At 38.9% G+C, this 22,225-nt stretch overlaps 1 protein-coding gene across 12 annotated transcripts in view; it reads left to right on the forward strand.

The window, feature by feature from the left end:
- Positions 1 to 22,225, forward strand: part of LOC128686323 (protein fantom) — a 286,463-nt gene that overhangs the window by 119,804 nt on the left and 144,434 nt on the right. For 10 of the 12 annotated variants that reach the window (XM_070085930.1, XM_070085936.1, XM_070085933.1 and 7 more), the window contains 3 exons: positions 2,273 to 2,388; positions 3,313 to 3,444; positions 16,781 to 16,960. In XM_070085930.1, coding sequence (XP_069942031.1) covers positions 2,273 to 2,388; positions 3,313 to 3,444; positions 16,781 to 16,960 — 428 coding nt within the window. The remainder of the gene's footprint in view (positions 1 to 2,272; positions 2,389 to 3,312; positions 3,445 to 16,780; positions 16,961 to 22,225) is intronic. The other 2 variants (XM_070085927.1, XM_070085929.1) reach the window with 1 other exon arrangement.

The raw sequence follows: 22,225 nt of genomic DNA on the forward strand, positions 1-22,225 counted from the left end.
TGAAGTAGGCAACTTCTTCAATTTCTCTCTCCCCTCCTCCAAAGCAGTTTCCTCAGGTGTGGCCTCTTGCTGTTGAAGATGATCTAGCAGCTCATCAGTGGTTAGTTCATCATTGTCCTCCTCCACCAACTCTTCCACATCCTCCCCACTAACCTCCAACCCCAAGGACTTCCCCAATGCGGCAATGGATTCCTCAACTGGCATAGGATTCTCAGGGTTAGCCTCAAACCCTTCAAAATCCCTTTTGTCTACACATTGTGGCCACAGTTTTTTCCAAGCAGAGTTCAAGGTCCTCTTAGTCACTTCCTCCCTAGCTTTACCTATAAGGTTTATACAATTGAGGATATTAAAGTGATCCTTCCAAAACTCTCTTAGAGTCAGTTGAGTTTCTGTGGTCACTACAAAGCACTTTTGAAACATAGCTCAGTTTCTTGAAGTTGGAAATGACCTGTTGGTCCATGGGCTGCAGGAGAGGAGTGGTATTAGGAGGCAAAAACTTGACCTTAATGAAGCTCATGTCCCCATAAAGTCGCTCTGCCACATCTGAAGGATGACCAGGAGCATTGTCTAATACCAGGAGGCAGTTAAGGTCTAATTTCTTTTCATTTAGGTAAATTTTCACAGTGGGGGCAAATGCATAGTGTAACCAGTCATAGAAAAAGTCCCTAGTGACCCATGCCTTACTCTTTGCCCTCCACAGCACACACAAATTAGTCACAAATTGCCTGAACACTCTGGGAGTTTCTGAGTGATACACCAATAAAGGCTTCACTTTGCAATCACCACTAGCATTGGCACACATCAGAAGAGTAAGCTTGTCTTTCATAGGCTTATGTCCTGGGAGTGCCTTTTCCTCCTGAGTAATGTAGGTCCTGCTTGGCAATTTCTTCCAAAACAGGCCTGTTTCATCACAATTAAACACTTGTTCAGGTTTCAATCCTTCAGCCTCTATGTACTCCTTGAATTTATGCACATATTTTTCAGCCGCTTTGTGGTCCGAACTGGTAGCCTCACCATGCCTTACCACACTGTGTATGCCACAACGATTCTTAAATCTTTCAAACCAACCTTTGCTGGCCTTAAATTTGCTCACATCACCACTAGTTGCAGGCAATTTCTTTACCAAATCATCATGCAACTGCCTAGCCTTTTCACAAATGATCGCTTGAGAGATGCTGTCTCCTGCTATCTGTTTTTCATTTATCCACACCAATAAGTCTCTCAACATCTTCTAACACTAGCGATCTCTGTTTCGAAAACAAAGTTGCACCTTTTGCAAGAACAGCTTCCTTGATTGTCGTTTTCCTGCTCACTGTAGTAGAGATGGTTGATTGGGGTTTACTATGCAACCTGGCCAGCTCCGACACACGCACTCCACTTTCGTACTTTGCAATTATCTCTTTCTTCATTTCAATAGTCAATAGCACCTTCTCGAAGGGTTGGTACTAGAAGCTTTCTTGGGGCCCATGGTTACTTATTTTGCAGAAACAAGCACCAAAAACAGTGATAATATGGATAATTTGGAATGTACCGAATGTATCCTTAGATGTGCGCACACTGGCTGGCTTGTAAACACTGGCACACATGGGGCAGTTCAGGCCACACTTGGACACGTCTCGTACGAATCGTATCGAATAGCGGGTTTTCGATCGAATGTCAAGGCGAAATTTTTGCGTTAAAATGCATCGAATGTTGGATTTATCGAATGTCGATGCTATCGAATGTCGGGGGTCCACTGTACTACTGTACTTGCTCACCCATAGTTACTCTACCACAACCAATGCTTCCTTTACATACCCTGTGTCCATATACATGTATATGTTTTTTGTATTGGTTTGATTATGTCCCTGCTGAGCAGAATGTAACCTCCATAAATGTTCTTTTAGTGTCTCTTGTCCATATAACGCTGGGATTAAGACTTCTGTGCTGGTATATGGTAATCAGATATTAGTGATTCAATCTCCTTACTATGAGGATTAGGAATAAGAATTTCCTATTCATCTGCTATTGTGCACCCTCCATACCTTTCAGACATTTATTTTCTCGTTTTTTTCGGTGGCATACTTCCAGGGATGGCACAGCATATCTTCATCTCATATTTCTTCATTGTACATATATCACTTTATTCTTTACATCAGTGAGCATATAAATAAATAAATAAATTTGCCTGTTAGCAATAATTTACCATAACCAAGGTTATTATTTCCATGTTATTTATATAAAAATTGCATGTCTGACTGTGATATTGAGAATTCTCATTTTTTAATAACAGAGAGAATGACTGGGAAACTGTTAGGAGCTGAACACCAGTTAAGAGAGATGCAGCAAGAATATCAGAAGACATTGGCCCAGTTGCAGCAGATTGCAGAGAAAAATAAAATATTACAGGTTAGTAGAAAATCATATAAATAATATTACAGGTCACCTATACTTTATGTGAAGTCTCTGTGCAAATTGAACATTGTTCATTGCCTGGTATCTGTTGGTAATTCTGTAAATAAGATTAAACAGTTGCTGTATGAGATTGGTATGGTTTGCTAAGCAATTTAAAGGTTTATGTTACACTTAATTAGGTGTTTATGATCTGATTGACTTAACACAGATGCCAAAAAGCCTGGAACACATGAACTGTATAAAATGAGGTACATATTTGTTCACTTGATGAGGAAGTACAGTAAACCCTTGGTTTAACAGAGTAATGGGAGTGAGCAGGTGTCTGGTAAATTTAATTACACCTACCATCCGACTTACGACTGAGTTCGGTTCCGAGAAACCGGTCGTAAGTCGAAATGGATGTAAGTCGAACTTTACTACTGAATATCAACATAACATTTTTGTAATGACTTTATTTTATTGTTTTATTTTGGTATTTCATGTTTTACTTTACTTTTTATGCTGTTAGTACTGTATTTTATACTGTAAGGTTTAGGATAAACACTGTGTACAACACAAACACTTGTTTATTTCCCAGAAATTTGGCATAAAAAACACGGTCGTAAGTTGAGTCGTCGTATGTCGAGCAGGTCATAAGTCGGATGGTAGGTGTATAATGGGCAGAGATGACTTTGTTGTGCTGCAAAAAGGTCATCTCAGTAACCAGTGGACATTGTTTCCGAATCAATTGACCTAGTGAATCACTTAACCCAGTGGATCAGTTGACTCAGTGGGTCAATAAAAGTAGATTTTACAAACAATATGAATTTTTTCTGCTACATAGGTATTTACCCCATTAAAACTAGGGTTTTAACACCCTGTGACCCGACAATGCCTGAATGGATGGACAGGCAATTTTTAAACATTACTTATTTTCAGAAGGAAAATGAGCAGCTTCAAAAGGAAAATGAACAACTAACAATTCTTAATAAAAATATCGAACAGCGAGGACTTGCAGCAGAAAATGAGTCATTAAAAACCCAAATTGCACACTTAGAATCTGCTTTACAAGTAAGTATTTATTTGTTTTCAAAATTTATTTGAGATTTTTATGTGTTTAATTTTTCTCAAAATACATTAGAGGCATTACTTCAGTCATCATAGGCAGTTCCTACCTAACCATTATTCATGATACAGGTCTCCCTCAACATTCGCGAGGGTTAGGGGATCAAGAGCCTCGCGAATGTTGAAAAATCGCGAATGTTTGGTGCCCCAATATATTTTATTATTATTTTTTTATTATCACACCGGCCGATTCCCACCAAGGCAGGGTGGCCCGAAAAAGAAAAACTTTCACCATCATTCACTCCATCACTGTCTTGCCAGAAGGGTGCTTTACACTACAGTTTTTAAACTGCAACATTAACACCCCTCCTTCAGAGTGCAGGCACTGTACTTCCCATCTCCAGGACTCAAGTCCGGCCTGCCGGTTTCCCTGAATCCCTTCATAAATGTTACTTTGCTCACACTCCAACAGCACGTCAAGTATTAAAAACCATTTGTCTCCATTCACTCCTATCAAACACGCTCACGCATGCCTGCTGGAAGTCCAAGCCCCTCGCACACAAAACCTCCTTTACCCCCTCCCTCCAACCCTTCCTAGGCCGACCCCTACCCCGCCTTCCTTCCACTACAGACTGATACACTCTTGAAGTCATTCTGTTTCGCTCCATTCTCTCTACATGTCCGAACCACCTCAACAACCCTTCCTCAGCCCTCTGGACAACAGTTTTGGTAATCCCGCACCTCCTCCTAACTTCCAAACTACGAATTCTCTGCATTATATTCACACCACACATTGCCCTCAGACATGACATCTCCACTGCCTCCAGCCTTCTCCTCGCTGCAACATTCATCACCCACGCTTCACACCCATATAAGAGCGTTGGTAAAACTATACTCTCATACATTCCCCTCTTTGCCTCCAAGGACAAAGTTCTTTGTCTCCACAGACTCCTAAGTGCACCACTCACTCTTTTTCCCTCATCAATTCTATGATTCACCTCATCTTTCATAGACCCATCCGCTGACACGTCCACTCCCAAATATCTGAATACGTTCACCTCCTCCATACTCTCTCCCTCCAATCTGATATTCAATCTTTCATCACCTAATCTTTTTGTTATCCTCATAACCTTACTCTTTCCTGTATTCACCTTTAATTTTCTTCTTTTGCACACCCTACCAAATTCATCCACCAATCTCTGCAACTTCTCTTCAGAATCTCCCAAGAGCACAGTGTCATCGGCAAAGAGCAGCTGTGACAACTCCCACTTTGTGTGTGATTCTTTATCTTTTAACTCCACGCCTCTTGCCAAGACCCTCGCATTTACTTCTCTTACAACCCCATCTATAAATATATTAAACAACCACGGTGACATCACACATCCTTGTCTAAGGCCTACTTTTACTGGGAAAAAATTTCCCTCTTTCCTACATACTCTAACTTGAGCCTCACTATCCTCGTAAAAACTCTTCACTGCTTTCAGTAACCTACCTCCTACACCATACACTTGCAACATCTGCCACATTGCCCCCCTATCCACCCTGTCATACGCCTTTTCCAAATCCATAAATGCCACAAAGACCTCTTTAGCCTTATCTAAATACTGTTCACTTATATGTTTCACTGTAAACACCTGGTCCACACACCCCCTACCTTTCCTAAAGCCTCCTTGTTCATCTGCTATCCTATTCTCCGTCTTACTCTTAATTCTTTCAATTATAACTCTACCATACACTTTACCAGGTACACTCAACAGACTTATCCCCCTATAATTTTTGCACTCTCTTTTATCCCCTTTGCCTTTATACAAAGGAACTATGCATGCTCTCTGCCAATCCCTAGGTACCTTACCCTCTTCCATACATTTATTAAATAATTGCACCAACCACTCCAAAACTATATCCCCACCTGCTTTTAACATTTCTATCTTTATCCCATCAATCCCGGCTGCCTTACCCCCTTTCATTTTACCTACTGCCTCACGAACTTCCCCCACACTCACAACTGGCTCTTCCTCACTCCTACAAGATGTTATTCCTCCTTGCCCTATACACGAAATCACAGCTTCCCTATCTTCATCAACATTTAACAATTCCTCAAAATATTCCTTCCATCTTCCCAATACCTCTACCTCTCCATTTAATAACTCTCCTCTCCTATTTTTAACTGACAAATCCATTTGTTCTCTAGGCTTTCTTAACTTGTTAATCTCACTCCAAAACTTTTTCTTATTTTCAACAAAATTTGTTGATAACATCTCACCCACTCTCTCATTTGCTCTCTTTTTACATTGCTTCACCACTCTCTTAACTTCTCTCTTTTTCTCCATATACTCTTCCAATATATTGTAGGGAAATATAATACAATACTGCTTCCTTAACTTGTTGAACCATGAACAATCATAAAATACATGAAAATGCCATAAATTATACTAAATACATACATGTTATACTTTAACCCTTTGAGGGTTTCAGCCGTACTAGTACAGCTTATGACCCAGGGTTTTTGACATACTAGTACACCTAAATTCTAGCGCCCTCAAATCTAGTGGGAGAAAGCTGGTAGGCCTACATATGAAAGAATGGGTCTATATGGTCAGTGTGCACAGTATAAAAAAAATCCTGCAGCACACAGTGCATAATGAGAAAAAAAAACTTTGATCCTTTTTTGGAATAAAACAGCGACTTTGCACTGTATTTTTGTATGGTAGTTATTGTTGTATTCTAGTTTTCTTGGTCTCATTTTATAGAATGGAAGACATGTTACGGAAATTGAGATGATTTTGACTGGTTTTACAATGAAAAGTACCTTGAAATTGAGCTCAAAATAGCAGAAATGTTCGATTTTTGCCAAAGTTCAAAAGTAAACAAATCATGCCAAGCATCCAATACACGTCAACTGGTGAGTCTAATATTCTTTTGCAAGTGTGCCAATATTATTTATACCATTTTTTACACTAATGCAGTAGTCTGCATAACAGTAAATCTTCTATTTTTTGTGAGAATAAAAATTCAAAGTGGAAAGCAAAAGAATGTAAGAGGGGCCTTGGGACGTGACTAATGAACAGAGGAAATGTCATTTTAGTGCCAGGAATGTCTTTCTTGTTTATTCTGAACCCTATTCTGAAATTGGCATCTTTTGAAATTTGTGTGAAATTGGCAAAATTGCTAAATTCTGACCACTGTACTGGATAGTTGAAATTGGTAAATGGGTGGTTTCTTGCACTCATTCGATAGAAAAAATGGAGTTCTAGCGAAATATTCATGTTTTTTGTCGACTAGTACAGTGGATTTGGCTGAAAATAGGGCTCAAAGTGGGCAAAATTGCTGATGCGTGAACATCGCCGAGATCGCTAACTTCGCGAGAGCATAATTCCATAAGTTTTCCATCAAATTTCATACTTTTGGTGGCATTATGATCGGGAAAAGATTCTCTGTCTTTTCATAGATTTTTTTTTTTTTTTTTTTTTTTTTTTGAAATTTTGCCGACCCTGAGAACGAGTCTCGGAGAGGGCCTGTCGACCCTCAAAGGGTTAATAACATTCTTTCTTTCATTCTTTCAACACACTGGCCGTATCCCACCGAGGTGGGGTGGCCCAAAAGAAAAAACGAAAATTTCTCCTTTTACATTTAGTAATATATACAGGAGAAGGGGTTACTAGCCCCTTGCTCCTGGCATTTTAGTCGCCTCTTACAACACGCATGGCTTACGGAGGAAGAATTCTGTTCCACTTCCCCATGGAGGTAAGAGGAAATAAACAAGAACAAGAACTAGTAAGAAAATAGAAGAAAACCCAGCGGGGTCTGTATATATATGCTTGTACATGTATGTGTATTATGACCTAAGTGTAAGTAGAAGTAGCAAGATGTACCTGAAACCTTGCATGTTTATGAGACAGAAAAATGGACACCAGCAATCCTACCATCATGTAAAACAATTACAGGCTTTCGTTTTACACTCACTTGGCAGGATGGTAGTACCTCCCTGGGCGGTTGCTGTCTACCAACCTACTACCTAGACTTTAATAACATATATGTTATTAAATACCACTGCCTCCAAAACTGCCTCCACCAATGCCTCTACCAATGCCTCCACCACTTCCTCAACCACTGCGAGTTCCTACTACCCTCCCTCCGAGCCCCACAACTGGCAGCCAGCCCTCCCACCACTGTGTGGTGAGTGTTTTGTTTGTTCATTATTTGCTGTTAAACTGCAGTATAAATAATGTAAACCCATTCATGACTGCATATTGAAATGGCTATTCGGACAGGTATTAGACAGTGACATCATGTGTTTACTCGTGAACACAGCAAAGAATCAAACATTTCTGCTACTTCTAATAATAACAATAGTAATAATAATAATAATAATAATAATAATAATAAATACCATAGAATTGAAGAAGGAAATTGTACAAAAACACGAGAGGGTGGTTGACACATCATCAGTGTGGCTTTGTTTATGCTGGAGTGAGCATTAGTCTCCGTTCTCTTCCAAACATTTCACAATAATTCATTGTGTTTGGTGCTTGTAGATTGAGTGTGACTGGAGTGGTAGAGGCAGTGGTAGAAGCAGTGGTTGAGGAAGCCGTTGAGGCAGTGGGTGAGGCAGTGGGTGAGGCAGTGGGTGAGGCAGTGGTTGAGGCAGCGGTTGAGGCAGTGGGTGAGGCAGTGGGTGAGGCAATGATAGAGGCAGCAGTTGAGGCAGTGGTATTTAATAACATATATAATATGACATGTTATTATTAATAACATGTATTATTATTATTTATAACATATATGTTTAAGGGCAATGTGTGGTGTAAATATTATGCAGAAAATTCAGAGTGTGGAAATTAGGAAAAGATGTGGAGTTAATAAAAGTATTATTCAGAGGGCAGAAGAGGGGTTGTTGAGGTGGTTTGGTCATTTAGAGAGAATGGATCAAAGTAGAATGACATGGAAAGCATATAAATCTATAGGGGAAGGAAGGCGGGGTAGGAGTCGTCCTCAAAAGGGTTGGAGAGAGGGGGTAAAGGAGGTTTTGTGGGCAAGGGGCTTGGACTTCCAGCAAGCGTGCATGAGCGTGTTAGATAGGAGTGAATGGAGACGAATGGTACTTGGGACCTGACGATCTGTTGGAGTGTGAGCAGGGTAATATTTAGTGAAGGGATTCAGGGAAACCGGTTATTTTCATATAGTCGGACTTGTTATCTTCATTATAGAATAATAAAAAAAATATTATAACATTTATATTATAATAATAAGGTAAAAGGATCCCAATGGAAATAAGTCACTCTGTCTGACTTTTTGGGTTATCCTAGGTTCTCTACACATATGCTGCTATGTATGGTAATTCTATGTAACTGTATTTGTGTGTACCTGAATAAACTTGCTTACTTACTGATGTCAGCTAGGCCTGTATACCTTGTACATGTATGTGTAGTAAATAAAGATATTATTATTATTATATTATTATTATTTTCTCAGTTGTTTGTTGGGTTATCTAATTCAAACTTGGGCAATGTATGATGGAAAGATACTTCTTCACGTACACCAAAAATGAAATAAATCAGACGATAAATAGAGCTCACAGTAGCGAAAATGTTCTATTCTTTAGCAAAGCTCAAGAGTAAACAAATGACGTCACCGTCCAATACCTGTCCGCCTGCCAGTCCAAATTCCAGTACGGAGTCAAGAATGGATTGACATTATTTATACAATTATTACAATAATGCAGTAGTCTGCATAACAGTAAATATTTTATTTTTTTTGTGAATAAAAATTCCAAATGGTTAGCAAGAGTAATATAAGAGGGGCCTGTAGCCGTGACTAATGAACAGAGAAAATGTTATTTTAGTGCCAGGAATGTCTACATTGTTTATTCTGGATCCTATTTTGAAATTGGCATCTGTTGAAATTTGTGTGAAATCGGCCAAATTGCCAATTTGTGACCACTTTATTGGGTAGTTGAAATAAGTGAATGGGTGGTTTCTTATACTCAGTTGACAGACTAGAAGTAAATAAGTTTATTCAGGTATACACAAATACAGTTACTTAGATTATCATACATAGCAGTGTATGTATAGAGAACCTGGGATAACCCAGAAAAGTCAGACAAAGTGACTTATTTCCAGTACCTGGCTTGGGCTTGCAATATATGATTTTTGGTAAATAATTTTTTTTTCTCGGTTGTTTGTTGGGCTATCTCATTGAAACTTGGGCAGTGTATGATGGAAAGATGCTTCTTAACCCCTTCAGGGTCCAAGGCCCAAATCTAAAGTGGGTGCCCCAGTGTCCGAGAATTTTCAAAAAAAAAATTTGTTATTTTTTCTTATGAAATGGTAGAGAATCTTTTTGTGAAGGTAATAAAACAAAAAGTACGAAATTTGATGGAAAATTGACAAAATTATGCTCTTGCGAATTTTGATGTGTCAGCGATATTTACGAATCGGCGATTTTGCCGAATTTGACTCCCATTTTAGGTCAATTACATTATTCCAGTCAACCAAATTCTTAGCTATTTCACTAGTATTACTTCTATTCTATCGATTGAGCACAAGAAATTGCCAAGTCAACTGTTTCAACTACAAATTAAAGTGATCGGAAATTGTTAATTTGGCCAATTTAACACAAAGTTCAAAATATTCCAATTTCAAAATAAGGTCCAGAATAAACAATGTAGGTATTCCTGGAACTAAACTAACATTTCCTCTGTTCATTAGTTACGTTTTGAGGCTTTACAAATAAATTCCATTTTGATTTTTTATTCACATAATGAATTTTTATTCACACCAAAAAATAGAAGATTTACTGTTATGCAATGCTGTAATAGTTGTATAAATATCATCACCATATTTGTGAATGTATATTAGACCCACCAGCTGGCGTGTATTAGATGTGTGAGGTCGTTTGTTTACTCTTGAATATCGGCAAAAATTTAACATTTCTGCTACTTTGAGCTCAGTTTCAAGCCATTTCCAGTGCTAAAACCAATCAAAATCATCTCTATTTCTGTAATATGTCTTCCATTCTATCAAATGAGACCAAGAAATCGCAAATACAACTATAAAAAACATACGAAAAAACAAATTCGCTGTTTTAATCGAAAAATCATGATTTCAGTTTTTTTTCTCTCATTATACACAGTGTGCTGCAGGATCTGTTTTATGTGGTGCACACATACCACATAGATGTATTCTCTCATATCTAGGCCGAAATGTACCACTCACAGTTTATCAGAGTGAGCTGAGCTCATGACGTAGATCTACGGTTTGGACCCTGAACGTAAAGCCATAGATCTACGGGACGGACCCTGAAAGGGTTAATGTACAACAAAAATAAAAATGACGGACTATAAATAAGGGAGTTCACTTCTCAGCCATTAGCCGCCTCTTTGCAGTATATTTTCGTGTGGTTTTTATGGTTGTATTCTCATTTTTTGGACTCATTTGATATAATGGAAGATATATTACAGAAATAGACATGATTTTGATTGCTTTCACGATGAAAAGTACCTTGAAATTGAGCTCAAAGTAGCGAAAATGTTCGATTTTTGCCGATGTTCAATGAACTGTGTAAGTCAAGTTGGTTAATTTTATTAAGTGTATTCTAACTTAACCACTCTGTAATTCGGCAAACTCAGTAATCCAGCACACTACAGGTCCCAATGATGCCGGATTTGTGATGGAGGACCTGTATGGCAAGCCCAGGCCAGGTACTGGAAATAAGTCACTTTGACTTTTTTAGGTTATCCTAGGTTCTCTATACATATGCTGCTATGTATTATAATCTATGTAACTGTATTTGTGTATACCTGAATAAACTTATTTACTTCTAGCCTGTCAACTGAGTACAAGAAACCGCCCATTCACTTATTTCAACTACCCAATAAAGTGGTCAGAAATTGGCAATTTGACTGATTTCACACAAATTTCAAAAGATGCCAATTTCAAAATAGGATCCAGAATAAACAATGCAGACACTCGTTACTCTTGAGCTTCGCTAAAGAATAGAACATTTCGGCTACTGTGAGCGTAATTTCAAGGTACTTTTCATTGTGAAAGCAATCAAAATCATATCTGTTTCTGTAATACAGTGGACCCCCGCATAGCGGACGCCTTGCATAGCGGACAATCCGCATAGCGGACGCTTTGTTCGCTAAAATTTTGCCCCGCATAGTGGACAAAAACCCGCTCAGCGGCCTTCGTCCGAGACGCGTCCAATGTGCGCCCTCAGCCAGCCTCACATGTGCCGCCCGTGCCATTGTTTACCAGCCAGCCTCCGCGGTAACATTCAAGCATACACTCGGAATATTTCGTATTATTACAGTGTTTTCGGTGCTGTTTCTGGAAAATAAGTGACCATGGGCCCCAAGAAAGCTTCTAGTGCCAACCGTACACCTCAAAGGGTAAGAATACCCATTGAAATGAAGAAAGAGATCATTGATAAGTATGAAAGTGGAGTACGTATCACCGACCTGGTCAGGTTGTACAAGAAACCAAAATCAACCATCTCTTCTATTGTGGGCAAGAAAACGGCAATCAAGGAAGCTGTTGTTGCCAAAGGTTTAACTGTGTTTTCGAAACAAAGATCGCAAGTGATGGAAGATGTTGAGAGACTCTTATTGGTGTGGATAAATGAAAAACAGCTAGCAGGAGATAGCGTCTCTCAAGCGATCATATGTGAAAAGGCTAGGAAGTTGCATGACGATTTAATTAAAAAAATGCCTGCAACTAGTGATGATGTGAGTGAATTTAAGGCCAGCAAAGGTTGGTTTGAGAGATTTAAGAAGCGTAGTGGCATCCATAGTGTGATACGGCATGGTGAGGCTGCCAGTTCGGACCACAAAGCGGCTGAAAAATATGTGCATGAATTCAAGGAGTACATAGAAACTGAAGGACTGGAACCTGAACAAGTGTTTAATTGTGATGAAACAGGCCTGTTCTGGAAGAAAATGCCAAGCAGGACCTACATTACTCAGGAGGAAAAGGCACTCCCAGGACATAAGCCTATGAAAGACAGGCTTACTTTGTTGATGTGTGCCAATGCTAGTGGTGATTGCAAAGTTAAGCCTTTATTAGTGTATCACTCTGAAACTCCCAGAGCGTTCAGGCAAAAGAATGTCCTCAAGGATAATTTGTGTGTGCTGTGGAGGGCAAACAGTAAGGCATGGGTCACTAGGGAATTTTTCTATAACTGGTTACACCATGCATTTGCCCCCAATGTGAAAGATTACCTAACTGAAAAGAAATTAGACCTTAAGTGCCTCCTGGTGTTAGACAATGCCCCTGGTCATCCTACAGATGTGGCAGAGCGACTTTATGGGGACATGAGCTTCATTAAGGTGAAGTTTTTGCCTCCTAATACCACTCCTCTCCTGCAGCCCATGGACCAGCAGGTCATTTCCAACTTCAAGAAACTGTACACAAAAGCTCTGTTTCAAAAGTGCTTTGAAGTGACCACAGACACTCGATTGACTCTAAAAGAGTTTTGGAAGGATCACTTTAATATCCTCAATTGTGTAAACCTTATAGGTAAGGCTTGGGAGGGAGTGACTAAGAGAACCTTGAACTCTGCTTGGAAGAAACTGTGGCCAGAATGTGTAGACAAAAGGGATTTTGAAGGGTTTGAGGCTAACCCTGAGAGGAGTAGTATACCAGTTGAGGAATCAATTGTGGAATTGGGGAAGTCCTTGGGGTTGGAGGTTAGTGGGGAGGATGTGGAAGAGTTGGTGGAGGAGGACAATGAAGAACTAACCACTGATGAGCTGATAGATCAACTTCAAGAGCAAGAGGCCAGACCTGGGGAAACTGGTTCAAAGGAGGGGAGAGAGAAATTGAAGGAATTGCCTACTTCAAAGATTAAGGAAATGTGTACAAAATGGCTTGAAGTGCAAACCTTTTTTGATGAAAATCACCCTCACACAGCTATTGCAAGCCGTGCTGGTGACTGTTACAATGACACTGTTGTGAACCACTTTAGACAAATCATAAAGGAACGAGAGGTACAGGCCACTATGGACAGATATGTTGTGCGAAAGAAGTCCAGTGACTCTGAAGCTGGTCCTAGTGGCATTAAAAGAAGAAGGGAAGTAACCCCAGAAAAGGACTTGCTACCTCAAGTCCTAATGGAAGGGGATTCCCCTTCTAAACACTAACACTCTCTCTCCCCTCCTCCCATCCCATCAATCATCACCAGATCTTCAATAAAAGTAAGCGTCATGTAATTGTGCATGCCTTTTTCAGTTTGTGTGTACTAAAATTAACATTTTTTTGTGGTAAAAAAAATTTTTTTTCATACTTTTGGGTGTCTTGCACGGATTAATTTTATTTCCATTATTTCTTATGGGGAAAATTCATTCGCATAGCGAACATTTCGCATAACAGCCAGCCCTCTTGCACGGATTAAGTTCACTATGCGGGGGTCCACTGTATATCTTTCATTCTATGAAATGAGACCGAAAAAATTAAAATATAACCATAAAAACCATACAAAAATATACTGCTAAGCAGCCACTAATGGCTGAGAAGTGAACTTCGCTATTTGTGGTCTGATTTCTTTCATTTTTGGTATACGTTAAGAAGTATCTTTCCATCATACATTGCCCAAGTTTGAATAAGATAACCCAACAAACAACTGAGAAAATAATATAATAATAATATCTTTATTTACTACACGTTCATGTACAAGGTATACAGGCCTAGCTGACATCAGTGACATACTGTACTACTACACTGTATGTAGAAAGCTGCTTGTTATGCAGAGTATTTCAAGAAAATTAGGTCAGTGTCCCAGGATAACACCCACACTAGTCCACTAACACCCAGGTACCCATTTACTGATGGGTAAACATAGACAACAGGTGTAAAGAAACACGCCTAATGTTTCTACCCTGGCTAGGAATCTCATATTTACCAAAAATCATATATGGCTAACCCAAGCCAGGTACTAGAAATAAGCCACATTGACTCTTTTGGGTTATCCTAGGTTCTCTACACATATACTGCTACGTGTGATAATCTATATAGAGAAAATAACTTTTTTGTTTCAGGTTTATGGTGCAGTACGAGTGTATATCACAGTTAGCCCTCTGCTATACTCCGTTTCCTCTAATATAAGCCCCCAAGAGAGGGATAGGAGAATGGTATTTGTATACCATATCCTCTTCTTACCTTTGTCGAACTGCTCTGTGTTATGCCAAATATTATTTATTCTGGAGTATTTAACATGTTTTATGTTATTTATTTTGTTTATTATGTCATATTAGATCAGTTGTGATAGGCAAATAAGCTGTGGTGTTGATATTAGCGTAATAATAAAGCATATTCTCCTGCATCATGAGACTGAGCTCATGGCAACCGACAGTGGCTTCAAAGCCACCTTATCTTTAATGGATAATGAACTGTGTTGATGCTTTACATAATGAGAAGCATTTCTTTTATTCATTGCAACCATGGCTAGGGCTAAAAGTAAGCAGGTTATAACAATAAATGGAGGAAAAGAAATTGGAATGACTTATACAGCAAGTAGCGCCATCAAACAGTACCAGCAGGTTGGTGTGGCGACCCTGGAAATTTGAAATTATGCTATCCAAAATTAGTGCCGAATAACTGAAGGAACCGAATAACTGATTGCCAGATTTGTGATGGCGGACCTGTAGTCCCTTTATAAAAAGGGAAGGGGGACAAAAGAGATGGTAAAAATTATGGAGGAATATGTTTACTGAGTATACCAGGAAAAGTGTATGGTAGGGTTATAATTGAAAGAATTAGAGGTAAGATGGAATGTAGAATTGCGGATGAGCAAGGAGGTTTTAGAGTGGGTAGGGATGTGTAGATCAAGTGTTTATATTGAAGCATATATGTGAACAGTATTTAGATAAAGGTAGGGAAGCTTTTATTGCATTTATGGATTTAGAAAAGGCATATGATAGAGTGGATAGGGGAGCAATGTTGCAGATGTTGCAAGTAAATGGAATAGGTGGTAAGCTACTAAATGCTGTAAAGAGATTTTATGAGGATAGTGAGGCTTAGGTTAGGGTGTGTAGAAGAGAGGGAGACTACTTCCCGGTAAAAGTAGGTCTTAGACAGGGATGTGTAATGTCACCATGGTTATTTAATATATTTATAGATGGGGTTGTAAAAGAAGTAAATGCTAGTGTGTTCGGGAGATGGGTGGGATTAAATTATGAGGAATTAAATACAAAATGGGAATTGACACAGTTGCTTTTTGCTGATGATACTGTGCTTATGGGAGATTCAAAAGAAAAATTGCAAAGGTTAGTGGACGAGTTTGGGAGTGTGTGTGGAGGTAGAAAGTTGAAAGTGAAATAGAAAAGAGTAAGGTGATGAGGGTATCAAATGATTTAGATAAAGAAAAATTAGATTTCAAATTGGGGAGGAGGAGTATGGAAGAAGTGAATGCTTTCAGATACTTGGGAGTTGATGTGTCGGCGGATGGATTTATGAAAGTTGAGGTTAATCATAGAATTGATGAGGGGAAAAAAGGTGAGTGGTGTGTTGAGGTATATGTGGAGACAAAAAAACGTTATTTATGGAGGCAAAGAAGGAAATGTATGAAAGTATAGTAGTACCAACACTCTTATATGGGTGTGAAGCTTGAGTTGTGAATGCAGCAGCGAGAAGGCGGTTGCAGGCAGTGGAGATGTCCTGTCTAAGGGCAATGTGTGGTGTAAATATTATGCAGAAAATTCGGAGTGTGGAAATTAGGAGAAGGTGTGGAGTTAATAAAAGTATTAGGGCTGAGGGCTGAGGAGGGGTTGTTGAGGTGTTTTGGTCATTTAGAGAGAATGGATCAAAGTAGAATGACATGGAGATCATTTAAATCTCTAGAGGAAGGAAGCCGGGGTAGGGGCCGTCCTCGAAAAGGTTGGAAGGAAGGGTTAAGGGAGGTTTTGTGGGCAAGGGGCTTGGACTTCCAGCAGTCGTGCATGAGCGTGTTTGATAGGAGTGAATGGAGACGAATGGTATTTGGGACCTGACGATCTGTTGGAGTGTGAGCAGGGTAATATTTAGTGAAGAGATTCAGGGAAACTTGTTATTTTTATATAGCCGACTTGAGTCCTGGAAATGGGAAGTACAATGCCTGCACTGTCTAGGAGGAGTTTGGGATATTGGCAGTTTGGAGGGATATGTTGTGTATCTTTATAAGTATATGCTTCTAAGCTGTTGTGTTCTGAGCACCACTGCAAAAACAGTGATTATGTGTGAGTGAGGTGAAAGAGTTGAATGATGATGAGAGTGTTTTCTTTTTGGGGATTTTTTTTCTTTTTGGGTCACCCTGCCTCGATGGGAGACGGCCGACTTGTTAAAAAAAAAAAATTATTTTTTTGCATTTGCAGAGTGATCTTACTGAAAGAGGAACCTTCTTAGAGCACATGACCAGTGATAAAGAAGCCCTTGCCAAAGCTGAGGTTGAAATGAAGAATCTAAGGGAGAGTAACTTTAAACTTCAAGAGGAATTGGAGAAAGCAACTCAGAAGTTAAATATTTATTCAAAGGTATATGGTAATGTTATGCAGGTATTGACCAGTACCCCATTTAAATCTGGGTTGGAATTTGATCATTATTCAGTTATAGCTATTTTTTTTTTAGACTGATTATGTATGAGTGAGGTGAAAGTGTTGAATGATGATGAAAGTATTTTCTTTTTTGGGATTTTCTTTCTTTTTTGGTCACCCTGCCTCTGTGGGAGATGGCCGACTTGTTGAAAAAAAAAAACTATTTTTTGCTTCAGGAGCTGAGCTATGCTTCTTGTGTTTCACCTTCAGTGCATAATATTTTTGTTTACATTACAGTAGTTATTGTACATACTGTACTATATACAGTATGTACTTTCTCTTGGCTCATATTCCAGTATTATATCACTCTGCAAAGAAAAACTTTCTGTATATTTTTTTACTTTTTTTTCCGAAGTTTTCAGTTGTGAACTCTTCCTTTCCCTGTTGATAGTATTAAGAAGTCTTCTTGAATATTTTTAAAAAAGAAGTTTGAGGTTGTCATTTTCCCTCTTATTCTTTTGTCAGCTAGTGATCACAATTTTAGTGTCTTCAGTTTTTTGTTTTTAAATAATTTTTATTTCTTCAAGCCATTTTGTAACATGTTCTTTATACACATATGTTGTGAATGCCATTTTATTGTTTCCTCATCTATATAGTACTATATCCGAAAGCTCTCATGAAGTTTGCCAATGTAGCGTATGAGTTTTTTATAAACAGCGGAACCTTTGCTTACGAATGCCCCACCATGCGAATTTTTCAGGATACGAACAGTCGTTCGGTCGATTTTTTGCTTCTGGACACAAATGAAATTTCAGGATGCGAACTTCCTCCTCAAGGGAGGTTTCTTAAATAAATGTAAACATCCTCCTCAAGGGAGGTTCCTTAAATAAATAAATAAGTAAAATATTTATTTCTTTGCGAAGGTTACAATGGTTTTTTTTTTTTTTTAACAAGTTAGCCATCTTCCACCAAGGCAGGGTGACCCAAAAAGAAACAAAACCCCCAAAAAGAAAATACAGTGGACCCCACCTTACGAACGCATTGCATTACGTTAAATCCACCATACGAATTATTTGAACTAAAAAATTTTGCCTCGCCTCACGATAAAAAACTCACCTCATGTGATTCGTCCAGGACGCGTCCCATGTGTGGCCTCAGTGCCAGTGTTTACAAGCCAGCCAGTGCGGTCGCATCTACACATACATTCGGTACATTTCACATTATCCCAGTGTTTTTAGTGCTTGTAACTGCAAAATAAGTCACCATGGACCCCAAGAAAGCTTCTAGTGCCATCCCTGTGGTAAAAAGGGTGAGAATTAGTATGGAATTGAAAAAAGAGATTAAGGAAATGTGTGCAAAGTGGGTTGAACTGCAAACCTTTACGGATGAAAATCACCCTGACACAGCTACTGCAAGCCGTGTTGGCAACCTGTACAATGACAGTGTTATGGCCCATTTTAGGAAAGTCTTAAAGGAACGGGAGGTACAGAGCTCTATGGACAGGTTTGTTGTGCAACAGGCCCAGTGACTCTCAAGCTGGTCCTAGTGGCATTATAAGAAGAAGGGAAGTAACCCCGGAAAAGGACTTGCTACCTCAAGTTCTAATGGAAGGGGATTCCCCTTCTAAACAATAACTTCCACACTCTCCCCTCCTCCCATCCCATCAATCATCACCAGATCTTCAATAAAGGTAAGTGTCATGTATTCTATTCTTAGTAGAGTAGTAATTGTGCATGTCTTCTTCAGTTTGTGTGTATTAAAATTAATATTTCATGTGGTAAAATTTTTTTTTTTTCATACTTTGGGGTGTTAGGAATGGATTAATTTAATTTCCATTATTTCTTATGGGGAAAATTAATTCAGTTAATGATAATTTCGGCTTATGATGAGCTCTCAGGAACGGATTAATATCGTAAGGCAGGGGTCCACTGTGCTTTCATCATCATTCAACACTTTCACCTCATTCATACATAATCACTGTTTTTGCAGAGGTGCCCAGAACACAAAGGTTTAGAAGCATATACGTATGAAGATACACAACATATCCCTCCAAACTACCAATATCCCAAACCCCTCCTTTAAAATGCAGGCATTGTACTTCCCATTTCCAGTACTCAAGTTCGGCTATATAAAAATAACAAGTTTCCCTGAATCCTGTCACTAAATATTACCCTGCTCACACTCCAACAGCTCGTCAAGTCCCAAATACTATTCGTCTCCATTCACTCCTATCGAACACACTCATGCATGCTTGCTGGAAGTCCAAGCCTCTCACCCACAAAACCTCCTTTACCCCCTCCCTCCAACCTCTTTGAAGACTACCCCTACCCCGCCTTCCTTTCCCTACAGATTTATATACATACTCTCCATGTCATTCTACTTTGATCCATTCTCTCTAATTGACCAAACCACCTCAACAACCCCTCTTCAGCCCTCTGACTAATACTTTTATTAACTCCATTTTGGGCAGACTTAACATAATACTAATAGACTACTAAGTCTAGACAGGTGAAGAGTGTACTAGTAATGGTTACCAATGTTTTGCTGATGGTGGCACCAACTACTGGCAGCCTTTTGAAGTTTCTCCTTACTGTTTTTATTATTATTATTTTTTTTAACAAGTCGGCCATCTCCCTCTGTGGCAGGGTGACCCAAAAAGAAAGAAAATCCCAAAAAAGAAAATACTTTCATCATCATTCAACACTTTTACCTCACTCACACATAATCACTGTTTTTGCAGAAGTGCTCAGAACACAACAGTTTTGAAGCATATTATGATTATTATTATTTTTTTTTTCAACAAGTCGGCCATTGTTATTATTATAATTATTATTATTATTAGTTTGTACGTGGTAATGGGCTCTTGATCTAGGGAATTGGATCTGTGCTCCAGTTCCATAAATTAAGAATAATAATAATAATAATTATAATACATATGTATTAATGATAATAATAGTTATAATAATTATAATGTAGGTAGTAGGTTGGTAGACAGCAACCACCCAGGGAGGTACTACCGTCCTGCCAAGTGAATGTAAAACAAAAGCCTGTAATTGTTTTACATGATGGTAGGATTGCTGGTGGGTTTTTTTTGTCTGTCTCATAAATATTTATGCAAGATTACAGGTATGTCTTGCTACTTCTACTTACACTTAGGTCACACTACACATACATGTACACGTTTATTTATACACACTCATATGAGTTTTCTTTGATTTTATCTTAAAAGTTCTTGGTCTTATTACTTTTCCTTTTATATCCATGGGGAAGTGGAATAAGAATCTTTCCTCCGTAAGCCATGCGTGTTGTAAAAGTCAACTAAAATGCAGGGAACAATGGGCTAGTAACCCCTTTTCCTGTAAAGATTACTAAAAAGAATAAGAAGAAAATTGTCAAAGTGGGAAGTCTGAATGTGCGTGGATGTTGTGCAAATGATAAGAAAGAGATGATTGTGGATGTTATGAATGAAAAGAAGCTCGACGTCCTGGCTTTAAGTGAAACAAAGCTGAAGGGGTGGGAGAGTTTCAGTGGAGAGGAATAAATGGGATTAGGTCAGGGGTTTCAAATAGAGTTAGAGCTAAAGAAGGAGTAGCAATAATGTTGAAGGATAAGATATGGCAGGAAAAGAGGGACTATAAATGTATTAATTCAAGGATTATGTGGAGTAAAATGAAGGTTGGATGTGAAAAGTAGGTTATAGTAAGTGTATATGCACCTGGAGAAGAGAGAAGTGTAGAGGAGAGAGAGAGATTTTGGGAAATGTTGAGTGAATGCATGGGGAGTTTTGAACCAAGTGTGAGAGTACTTGTGGTTGGGGATTTCAATGCTAAAGTGGGTAAAAATGTTGTGGAGGGAGTAGTAGGTAAATTTGGGGTGCCAGGGGTAAATGTAAATGGGGAGCCTTTAATTGAGCTATGTGTAGAAAGAGATTTGGAAATAAGTAATACGTATTTTATGAAAAAGAGGATAAATAAATATACAAGGTATGATGTAGCACGTAATGAAAGTATGTAAAGTAAAAGGACACAAGTGCAACTAATGTGACATTTTATTGTGACAACATTTCTCTCTCCAGGAGCTTTATCAAGCCATTAATGGCTTGATAAAGCTCCTGGAGAGCGAAACGTTGCCACAATAAAATGTCACATTAGTTGCACTTGTGTCCTTTTACTTTACATATTGTCGGTAATTCTACCAACTTTATTGTAATGAAAGTAGTTTGTTAGATTATGTATTGGTGGATAAAAGGTTAATGGCAACTGATATATCGGATCATTAAAAATCAGGAACGTGACGGTAAGCTGTCCAATATACAAAAAGAGTTAGAAACAGAAATACAAATAGCTAGAGCTTCAATTAAGGTTATTAATATAATATTCAAGAGGTTGCTAGTAGAATTGCAGTAAATCAACCATTCAAATCATTATGAAGCTGTGTGTAGTCTGTGGTCAGTCAAACAAACGGGCTTCCACATGGATAAATTGTCATTTTTGTGGAAATTGGTGTCACGCCCCTTGTGCAGATATCCCAGAACTAGCTACAAGCAGTATTAAAACAGAGAAGTGTTTTTGGGTATGCCCAAATGAGGAAAATCTGTGGACTAAAATCACAAGGGTATTAAAAGAGGACAACATCAAAGCTGCTTTCATAGAAAACCTGGAAGCTTTCTACAACAGATGGGAACATAAAAAGTCTGGGCTGAATGGTACTGCCCTTGATACTGGCCATGTAGTCACAAACTGTAAGGCTGGAGGTGATGTCCTGGTAGTCAGTAAATGTGGGGCTGATAGTGCTGTCCTGGGAGACAGTAATGGTGAAGCTGGAGGTGCTGTCCTGGGAGACAGAAATGGTGAAGCTGGAGATACTGTCCTGGGAGACAGTAATGGTGAAGCTGGAGATTTTGTCCAGGTAGTCGGGAATTATACGCAGGAAGGAATACATATAAATGACCTCATAGGGGACAGGAGCCATAGTAAGGAAACAAGTGTAGTCAAAGATAAGATAAAACCAATATTGCAAACTAGAAATACCGCAGGAAATAGCAAACAAGAGGACTCCAATAGCAATAGTGAGGATAAATTACCAAAAACAACTGGTGGGAGCTCCATTGTTGGTGCTAGGGAGGATAGAAGTAAGACAGGGAAACATGCACCAACAGGGAATACAGTCACAGAAACCCAAGGCAAGCGGAAACCAAGCCTGTGCACATACTATGCACTTGGTATCTGCTGGCATGGGAAATCTGGAAAAACAGATGGGACATGCAACTATGACCACCCTAGAAAA

Source organism: Cherax quadricarinatus, chromosome 17 (assembly GCF_038502225.1).
Source record: "Cherax quadricarinatus isolate ZL_2023a chromosome 17, ASM3850222v1, whole genome shotgun sequence".
NCBI classification, from domain to species: domain Eukaryota; kingdom Metazoa; phylum Arthropoda; class Malacostraca; order Decapoda; family Parastacidae; genus Cherax; species Cherax quadricarinatus.